Source organism: Chironomus tepperi, unplaced genomic scaffold (assembly GCF_022539635.2).
Source record: "Chironomus tepperi strain 1889 unplaced genomic scaffold, CSIRO-AGI_Ctep_v1 contig_451, whole genome shotgun sequence".
Lineage (NCBI taxonomy): Eukaryota > Metazoa > Arthropoda > Insecta > Diptera > Chironomidae > Chironomus > Chironomus tepperi.
In genome coordinates, this window is record NW_027226573.1 from 630335 (window position 1) to 641460 (window position 11126).

At 37.3% G+C, this 11126-nt stretch overlaps 1 protein-coding gene across 2 annotated transcripts in view; it reads left to right on the top strand.

Annotated features, from left to right (window-relative positions):
* The window catches only part of bark (protein bark beetle), a 35096-nt gene extending 23997 nt beyond the window's left edge, over nt 1-11099 (top strand). For both annotated transcript variants that reach the window (XM_070650967.1, XM_070650968.1), the window contains exons 4-12: nt 79-5266; nt 5603-6647; nt 6813-7227; nt 7284-7562; nt 8331-8354; nt 8418-8515; nt 8679-8925; nt 9083-9431; nt 9491-11099. In XM_070650967.1, coding sequence (XP_070507068.1) covers nt 79-5266; nt 5603-6647; nt 6813-7227; nt 7284-7562; nt 8331-8354; nt 8418-8515; nt 8679-8925; nt 9083-9431; nt 9491-10456 — 8611 coding nt within the window. In that variant the 3' untranslated portion in view covers nt 10457-11099. The remainder of the gene's footprint in view (nt 1-78; nt 5267-5602; nt 6648-6812; nt 7228-7283; nt 7563-8330; nt 8355-8417; nt 8516-8678; nt 8926-9082; nt 9432-9490) is intronic.
* The last annotated feature ends 27 nt before the right edge of the window (nt 11100-11126 follow it).

The following is an 11126-nucleotide window of genomic DNA, read 5'->3' on the forward strand; positions in this document are numbered from 1 at the left end:
CACAAAGTCCATTAAGAGCTATAATCCTTAATTATCAACCAATCCCTAATCATTCCTCACTTTTTCACCCCAATCTAGCTGGACAATCCCAGACTACGAGACAGTATGTCGTCAAATGGGCTTTCAAGGCGGTCGATTCTGGAATTGGGTAGAAAGACTTCAAAACTACCAACCTCGACTGTCACTAGAAGAACCAGACTGCGGAGGAACTGAGCATTCAATCTTCGAATGCCAATGGGATCGTCATCAACTTGGCTCCGGTGTCTGTGACTATCACAATGATCTTGGCATGCAATGTCTTCCACTACTTGAATCAGCATCGACACATTGGCGCGGTATAAGATTCGTAAATGCTGAATCAACTCGTGGATTGTCAAATGGAAATACAATCTATGATCATGTATCGGAATCAGAATTGAGACATGTTAATATAGTTCGTGCTGGTGCCGGAAGGAATCGTATTGTTACAGCAGCAATTGAGTCAATTGGTGTGCCACCGATTCTCAGTCATGTCAATATTGATTATTCTGCATTTACTGGAATCAACATAACACGATCACAATCATCATTTCATTTTAATGAAATTACAGTTCGTCGTAGTCGTGGATTTGGTGTTTTTGTCAATTCCAGTTATGGCTCAGCCATGATCGAGAACTCAAATATTGTTGAAAATGGTGCCGACGGTATTCGTTATGTTGGACATGATCTCAGATTCGACGAACGTACGGATCGTAGTGATGTTCGAGAATTTTGTACACTTGCCATAACGGCAGGTCAAACATATCCAGTTGAATTGCAGGTGGAACAAAGTGAATTTGCGTCATCGGGAAAGCAATGCAGTCAAATGTTCACGACACAACCGGGTTACGTATTAACTGTGCATTTTGTTAATTTTGTTGTTAAGAACAATGACACAGCAGAGATTCTTGTGACTGATGGACATACTGAGCATGATCGTCTCTTGATTAATTGGTCTGTGAGGAACTACACGCGAGTACAAAGTGTCGTCAGTACAAAGGAAACAGTTTTCGTGCGATTTAAAGCACATCCGAGAAGTCAAGTATTAGCATTTCTTCGCATAACAGCCGGTCCATTTAAAGCATACGACCTTAATGTCACAAACAGTTTTGTTACTGACAATGGAGGACGAGGTGTTGCTGTCGATAATTTACGCTCAATGTTGCATGTTCATCACAGTGAAGTGAGCAATAACAATCATGTCGCTGGTGTGCATGTAACAAGCGGTGCTGGTGATGTCAACGTCACAAGTAGTCGAATCATTTTCAATCATGGTGATGGCGTTAATATTACATATTATGGTGGACATAAGAATGTATCGAGAAGCTCATTGAGTCGGAATGAAGGTTTTGGATTTGCGGTGTGGCTCAATCAAACCACAAAGGATAGAGCTGAATATCTGCCAATTAATCAGACGACAATAATTGAATATTCACAAATTATTGGTAATCTTGAAACTGGCATCCTGCATGGCAATTATTGTGGAGATTTTTATGTCAATGTGACTGGAAATTTCTTTAATGAAAGTTTATCGAATGGAATTGACATACAGACGTGCTGGTTTGACAAGCAGGAGGGAAAAAGGCTTAAATTATTGATTGGACATAATGAATTTCAGCATATGAAAAAAATTGGAATCATAATTAGTCCAGCATTAAATATTGATGGAATTATTGAGCATAATCACTTCTATTTCGGTCAATATGGTGCCATACTTATTAGGAACGATCAATATGTTGAATTTTATGATCTTTTTAGAACTTTACCTGCTAAATTCCTTGTGCAGCACAATTACTTCCTACGAAACAAAGGCGTCTATGTTGCATCACTCGGCTTGAATTCCTACACAGACAAGGAAATCCATTCAATTCTATTCACAAGAAATTTCGTCCAGAACAATAAAATTCAAGAACCATTCGGTCATTTTGATAGCGAATCACAGCCGACAGTCAATGAAGGAATGAATGGCGAGGGACGATTAAATCCACGATCGCGTGTTGCTGCACCAGTTGTTATATCATCGAGTAATGTAGACATCTTTAGAAATGTAATTTATAATCGTGATTCAAAATATGAAGTTGGTTCCCAAGTCTCGGATCAAAGTCAAATTTTAAACGTGACTTATAATTGGCTGGGATCGAAAGACGAGGATGTTGTATTCGAGCGGCTGTTTCATCGTAAAGATCGATATGATTTGGCTAAAATTGAATATTTGCCATATTTATTACATCATTCAAATCCAGGCACGACATTAATTAATCAATTTCCAACTTATATTCCACGATTCTACACTGAAAATTCAAATAAGATTGGCGGGGAAGTGGATGGACAGGAGATACTGCCAAGTGGAACTTATGATGTTGAAAAGGACATCAACATCCGACCAGGCGGGAAACTTATTTTACTGCATGGAACAACTTTGAATTTCTCACCGAGTGTCGGCATGATGGTTGCTGGCAAGCTAGAAGCTAGAGGAGCATCACCAGATGGTATATTGTTTACCCTCAAAAGAGAGCCAGTCATGATCAACGACACAACAGAAGCATTGACAAACGAAGGTGATGTCGAGACTGAAACGGAAGCAAATGTCCACAATAATTTACCACCGCCAGTTCCAATTCGTTTACTTGGTGGTAAATCTGAGCATGAAGGACGTCTTCAGATCCAAATTGATGGACAATGGGGAACAGTCTGTGACTATAACTGGAATATCATCAATGCAGCTCTTGTCTGTCATCAACTTGGATTAGCATTGAATCCAAATGATTGGAGACTTGAAAGAAATGAAATTCCTGGTGCTGGATCTCATGAGGAAATCCTACTTTCCAATGTCCGCTGTACAGAACATGACACAGACATCACAAAGTGCCGATTTGAGAAGAAAAAGGAATTTGAAAATTCCTGTACACATGAAATGGACGTCGGTGTTCGATGCTATGAAGGTGCATGGGCTGGTATCAGATTTGGTGTTTTAGCTGATCGTGCAGACATTCAGTACGTGACAGTCAAGAAGGCTGGACTTGTTGACTATGCAACAAATATGTTCAAGCCAGCCATTCAAATGGACTTTGCAAGACATAACTTTGAAAATATTCGAGTCGTTGAGAATTTACATGATGGACTTGGTGTCATTTACTCAGACATATTTGGTGGCAATTCCATCAATAATGTCCGAAACTCTGAATTCTCAAATAATTATGGCAATGGAATCAGCTTAAAGCAACTCGGCTTACAAGTTCACGGAAGTATTATCAAAAATAATCGCGGTGCAGGCGTAAGTCATGATCCAGTTTTTGGTGCTTATGAACAGCGTGAACTTGCTGGATGGTTTAAATTAGCACCTGACTTTATTGCCACAGAATTTGAATATCCACTTACGGAAATTCCCAGCAAGACTGAATTCATTGACGTCGATCAATTTAAAATGAAATATTTAGTCACAAAACGAGTCATTGGGGAAGATGAGGAACAGACAATAAAAATTCGTTGTCAGCCTGGCTACGTCATTGGTATTCAACTTCTTAATCCAATTGAAAATCGATCAACAGAAGAGATTTGGATTTACGATTCACATACTGGAAATTTAAAGAGTGACGTATTCCAAGTCAAAAGGGACTTGTCAGTCTTTCCATTGACAACGACCAGCTATGGAATCATTTTGAAATACAAAAGTGGTGAAAGTGCTCTCGGCGGTGCTGTATTGACTTTGAGCTCCATTCCAGCTCCAGTTCAGACAATTTATAACAGAATTATTCGTGGTCCAGTTCCAACATTGTTGATGTCCTCAACAAAGATCCAGAATAACTACCGTGGACTTACAGCAACTTACTACAACAGATTCCTTGGCGAAAAGGGTGAGCACTTCCTCCGCAAAGCAAATGAGTCAATGCTGATGCGATCATGTGAAATTAGCTATAATAAGGAAGAAGCTGTCTTCATTCATGCACCATTCTGGGATGTCCATGTCAGTAACATATCTGAAATTACACTTCATATTAATCGATCAACAATTGCTGATAATGGACGTGGTATCAGACAATTCTCAAAAGATTTGAGATCGTCCAACAATCTCTTCCATTATGTCCTTCAAGATACATCAGTCGAGAGAAATACAGCCGGTGGAATGGAAGTGACCTTGCCGTATGTCTGGCAATATAATGAAAATTTCACACATTCAGTCTTCTTTGGTAATAACACATGGAGTCGTAATGATAAGTTTGGTATCGTAATTGACGGTCATTTTGCTGAGATTAATATAACTGGAAATAAATTCATCGACAATCACTGCCAAAATGGACTAATTGCATTCCGTGGAATGGAAAAGAAGTTGAAAATTGAGGAAAATAAAATTTCACAAAATCTTGGACGTTTTATGGTGGAATTCAATTCCGATTCACAGAGTGAGATTCTTGGTGAAGTCTTTGCAGTCTTTAGGTACAATGAGCTTAGAGACAATAAGAATGAGGAGAGACGAATCGCTCCAGGTGGTCGGTCATTCTTTAGAGGCACACGAACAAATCCAATCGATCCGACATGCGTCATTGGATTCGGTGGCGTTCAAAAAGTTCAAATTTTCAGGAACTTAATTAGTGGAAATCAGCAAGATTATGATCTTGTTGCTGGCGTCAAATCAGCACGACTTGGTAATTTCCTTGAGGCAACTGAGAACTGGTGGGGTTCACGTGATCCAAAATACATTGATCAGCGAATATTCGACTTTGATGACTGGAATAATCATGCTGAGGCAATTTGGAAGCCATTCTTAATTGACAATGATATTTATGGGTCATTGTCTGCATCGTATGCTGAAGACAGAACACCTGATATTAACAACCTTGGAGGTCGATTATATCAAGACTTGACATTATTCAAAAGAGAAGTTCCATATGTCATCAAACGAGACTTGACAATCATGCCTGATGTGACATTAAATATCGGCGGTGGAGTTGAAATGGAATTTGCACCAAATGTTGGTATTCTTGTGCTTGGTACCTTAAATGCCAGAGGTGGAAAAGTGTCGAGAATCTCAATGAAGCCAATCATGAAGGCATCAGAGGAATACAGTCGAGTTGAGAGGTCAATTGAGAATATGGTGATTCAAGATTCAGTCAGGCTATGCACAAATAGGAACTGTACAGTTGAGGGACCTGAGAATATGGAAGTTCGTGAAGGTTTTTTGGAATATTTCAATCACACAACATTGCAGTGGGTTCCAATTTGTGATCGGAGATTTACAGAGAGAAATGCGGTAAGTTTTATGGATTATTGGGTTGGGTTGATGCTGGCATGGCTTAGTGGAGCAACATAGTCTCTTGGGGCAATGCCTCGTCGCCGTATTTGTGACAAAACGTCGTAGATGTGCCTCATTGGCTACATAACTGATGTTTTTATCTGTTTTGACGACAAAAATGAGATTTGTCGCTATGTGCCGCTCGGGATGAATTGATTTCTAGCTGCCTAGCTGTTTTCTATAGCAAACAAGCCTCATTCCCATTAAAATCTGTTGACTATCGCTCTTAACAGCTCAACAAATCCAATAATCAATAATTGACCTCATTAATCTAATTCCCATCTCTCATTTTAGCAAGTCGTATGCCGAGAACTTGGATTTGATCCATTAAACATTTACTTCAGTCACGATCGACGAATTGAATATCACACAAATTCATTAACACGAATATGGTCATGGGTAGAGCCCTTCGAATGTCATGGTGATGAATCACGAATGGAATTATGTCCAGAGAGATTAAATGGACAGCTTTATGGTCGACGACATGAATGTCATTGGGATGATACATTTGTGTTTGTGAGCTGTTTGGGTGATATCGATCCAAAGCCATATTGGGGTGGAATTCGATTTGCAAATTATGATTTTGAGGATAGAAGCTATGAAGATAGATTACGAGACCATAGACAGCCTGATGCAAGGAGGAAGAAGGAAAGCTTCTTAGAATTTGTTACACTTGAACGTGCTGGATTGTTGCATGGTGAGAAATCTCCAGCAATTCAAGCAATCTCAATAACTCCAATAATCAGTTCTGTTAATATCGATGACTCTGCATATCATGGAATAAATCTTGTATCACCTCGGGGATCAATGCACTTGAATTTAATCAGTATCGATAAGAGTCTTGGTCAAGGAATAAATGCAATTTCATTAACTGGTGAAGGACGAGAAAGTGACGAGTCAAGTTTTACACCGTTAAAGAACTTGGATCTGCCATACAATATTTTCTCAATGATTGACATCTGTGATGTCTCAAAAGTCATCACAATTGAGGAACGAGTGCTTGTTTACTACAAATACGACAACAATCCTGTCAATTGTGTCAAAATCTTCAAAAGTGCTTTCAGTGTTAAGCCACTTGGCTTCCGTCTCCTTCAATCAAACTTGTTTAATCACTCAAAGGAATATGGACGTCCTGATTCAATTCATTTATTCGATGGTGACATCTATAATTTGACTGCTAAGCATGTTGGAACTGTACTTGCTAATTCTGAGAATGAACGTGATCTCTTCAAGACTTTTGAGTCTGTATTAAGTGTGAGGTTGATTGCTAGTGGTGCACCTGCTAGACATGGATTTATAGCTGAGGTTGTGACACTGCCGATATCAGCAATTGGATTTAGTGAGTATTGGGATTTAAATTGTGGGATTTATAGCTGATTTTGTGGGAACCATGTCTGATTGTTGGTCACTCGACGACCGAACGGCAACCGACACTCAGAATGTCCAAATTATGGATGATTCATCTAATTTGCGATATTTAATTCAATAAACTTCCTATTTCTAGGTCGAGACGCACAGCACAACATCTCAAACTGTGAAATCCACAAGACAACCGGCTCAGCTGTATCATACACATCAGCAGGTGAAGTGTCACCAATTCTGACCATGGAAAGGAATCGATTCATTAGCAATTGCATCCAGCTCTATGGAAACTTCTCAACATGTGATTCAGCTATTAGAATCGATGTCCAAAATATGCATTCATTCTTCTTCAGAAATAATTTAGTTCAAGAGAATCAAGGTGGAATTTATGTGAGGTCAGACTCGAGAGGAACTGCAACATCAATTCGGGCGAATATCAACAATAATTTGTTTACGAAAAATAAGAATCGACCGTCACTGTTTGCTGAAGGAAGGCATGGATCGCCGTACCAAGAGTTTATTATATACAAAAATTATTTCACACAGAATATGGCCGGGTAAGTCACATAATGGCATTTTAATGGACATACCTAATAATTATGAAATATTTTAGATACGACGATGTCATTGTACTACGTCAAGTTGTGTCCAACTTCAGCTACAATTACGTCCATAGCAATAGAGGTGGACGAATTATTGAAATTTCTGGTTTTGATAAGGTCCGACTGCCGATTTATCAAACAACGACTCATAATGGATTCTATAGTAATGTAGCTACTGATTGGAGAGGAAGAACAACTGTTGTTGCTGGAACAGCTGGTCAAAGCTATTTGGATAATATTTTCTTTAATCCTGATAATGATTATGAAATGATAACGGTTAATCGATCTCTGTGAGTATAATTTGGATGATTTTAGTAAGCGGTCGGTCACTTATTACGTTCAGGAGGATGGAGAAGGTGGTGGAATGTTCTGTAACGTAATAAGTGGACGGACTCAATGTTCAAATGTGTATGAATGTAGAAGTTTGAAAATTTAGATGAATTTTAACGTTTTTTAATTTTGACAATTATATAAATTGAAATTTAGAGCTTAAATTAAGATTTTGTATGAAAAATTACTTAAATGAGCTCAAATTCATGTCAAATTTGAGTCAATTCAAACTTTCAAAGGTTATAACTTAAACCTAATTTGTAAAAAGTATTAAGTTTTTAAAAATCAGTCTTGAGCAGCTCCACGTACTTGCCAGGGCACCCCAGCGTCGTCGTATTAACGATAAGACGCAAAGTTGTCCAGACAACACCGTGATGGTGGATTTTGATCCATTTTTATGACTAAAAGTGCGGTTCTCCACATTGTGCTGTTCGAGATTAAAATTCTCCATATTTATATGCTCGATATTCCTATATCCTGTAGATTTTGTTTTAAAAAACCCTTACATTGTCTAATTAAAAACTAGTATCCGAGTGAATGTCGTCCAGTAGCTAATAATCATGATTATATGTATGTTAATAACTAAATTTGAATATTTTATATATTTTTGCATGTCATCAATCCCGATTTGGATCGAAAACAAATTAATTAAATTTGAATAATTTAACATCGTATGATATATTTACCGCATGAATATAAAATTATTATCATATCGTATCGCTAATCAGATTTGAAGTCCAATTTTGGAATAGGTATTTATTAGACATTAGAAAAAATTAAAAACTTGAATTAATTATGAAAAATCTTTTAAACAGCACACGAGATATCTATAAGACTAAAATCGATGCGACATACAATTATTGGAATTGGAATGAGACATTGGCTGTCAGCTCTAGGATTAAAGATAGATCTGGTAAGATTATGCAAGATTAGGCAAAGAGCATGCTTTCATGATACAGCTCAAGACAGCTTTTGTACCTAAAACCGGTCTCTTTGCCTGTTATGGAGAGTTACTTCCTCAATTTTTTGAGTCAAAATTGAACTTGATTTAACATTTGATTTTAATTCCTTTTTAGATGACCCAACCCTCCTCGAAGTTCAATACCTTCCACTTCATATGAACAACTTGACAATTTTGGATGGTGGAAAGTGCCCACCAGGATGGACTCTAGTGTTTGATACATGCTACATGTATGTTGGTGCTCCCATGACTTTCTATGAAGCTAAAGACTTTTGTCGATCTGATAATGCATCACTTCCATTTGTTCGAGATGATACTGCTGAATTGATGATATATCTGCAGCATCAGATGCAGCATTTGAGGTTGGTTTATATTATTTGGTGTTTTAAGTAATATCTAGGCTGCATATGCAGTAGCATTAACTTTGAATGTGCAGTTAAGCCTAAGTAGCTTCTCTAAGCTATCAACTATAATTAACTGTCAACTACAGTTTAATTAATATTATCCAACTCATTTTAGATACGCTGAGCACGTTTGGGTCCAAGACTACGACTTCCTCGACAGATGTACAGCATTCGTATACAGATCAGTCGAGTATGAAGAGTGCGACAAACGAAATGCATTTATTTGTGAAATTGATCCGAAAATCATCATCAACCCACTCAATTTCACAGCTGATATTGTTGCCATAAGTGTTATCTCACTGTTCATAATTGGTTTCATCCTAATGTGCTGCATTGGATATCTGTGGTGGTCGAAATCAAAAGCACGACATAATCAAAGATTACAGAGACGAAACAGCATTAGACAGAGTTTGAGGAGTCTTAATATGATTGATCCACAAGGATCGATGAGAAGACGAGGATATGTAAGTATTTGGCACTTAAACTTGAACAGCATTGCCTAACTATTGACTTAATCTTCTAGATGAACGGACGATCAGTTGAGAGTCTTTCAAAATCAACTGGAGCTGACTATAAGAAAATGATGTCAAATGGATCAATTGACTCAATGGACAAGAGTGTACTCAGTTCAGAAACAAGTTACGGAGATTATGACACAAATCCAAATCCAACTCGATACAATGAATACTCAGCACAGCCAACAAAGCGCTACTCACCGCCAACAGCTCAAAAGCCAACAACAAAATATGGAGTTCCACCAACTCCACCAATTGATGCTATTAATTCCTTTGAATTGTCATACAGAAATGATGGATTTAAAGATACATCAACAATTTACACAAATACAACCAGAAACAATTCAGTCAGCACAAATATCAATGAAGATACTCCAATAATACATCAAGTTGATAATGATAATGATGAGTATGGTTCCGATTATTATGGAAATGCCAGCACATTACCAATTAGAGCAAAAGGTGAAAATCTATCATTTTTGACTGAGCTTAAGCATCGATTACCCGAATATGAAGCACCACGAATAAACTCAGGGCACAGTAGTTTCTTAACACCACAAAGTCCAGATCCACCCTCGAATATATCAACATCCAGTACATTACCATACGACCAGAAAGTCGATAATTTCACATTTACACCACCAAAACCACGTGAGAGAAATGGAGGTGCGAATGTGAGACGACCAGATGCATTCATTGTACCACCGCCTGAGATACGAAGGCCTGATTCATATATGAAGGCTATTAAGCCACGAGAGTCAATAATTCCAAAGAGCGAATATGGTCGACCGAAGACACTTTATGAATCATCAAATGAGCCACCAAGACCGCCCGTTCCACCTCCACCTCAACCTTATCACAGATCAAAATCTGAAGCTTTACTTGAAACTAATTTCGATGATGACGCGCCACCAATGAATTTATTAACAGCTGACAATAGGAGTCATAGTCAGCCGCTTGAGACAGAATTTTAAGGAACAGTCAAGAAGCATGCTCAATTAGGTTGGAGTATGCTCATTGCTTGTTAGGGATGTAGGAAGGATTTTTCTTTAAAAAAATTAGATGTGTTCATGGAAATTATGCCTTTAAAGAAACGAAAAGCCTTTTATTGGACATTGGGGGTCGATGGGGTATTTTTAACGATTTTTGAGTAACATTTTGATTTAAAAAGTCTAAAGATCTCTCCAAAATACTCCAAAAAAGCTCCCCAAAGTCTAAATCACCCAAATTTTACTATCACCAATTTTGTGGAGAACACAAAAAAATTTAATTAAATATTTTTTAATACTATAAGAATTAACAAGAAATGTGATATGACAAAAAAGAAAACAATTTTTATGTTTCGTTTATAGTTCATAGTTTATGTTTTAAATAATGCGCTTTAAAAAAGTTTAAGTGCTTCTCATTTTTCCATTTTTCTTTTATTCTGTAATAAAGAATCATTCCATTTTTAAATGAGAAAAGACAATTAATGACATTATGTATCCGTGATGTGGGGGTGGGAATGGGGTGTGATTTTTTGAGATTTAAAATTTTAAATTTTTAAACGTTAAAAAATTTAAAAATTCAAATTTAAAAGTTTCAAAGTTTAAAAATTTAAATATAAAATTTTAAAAATTTAAAAGTTTAAAAATTTAAATTTAA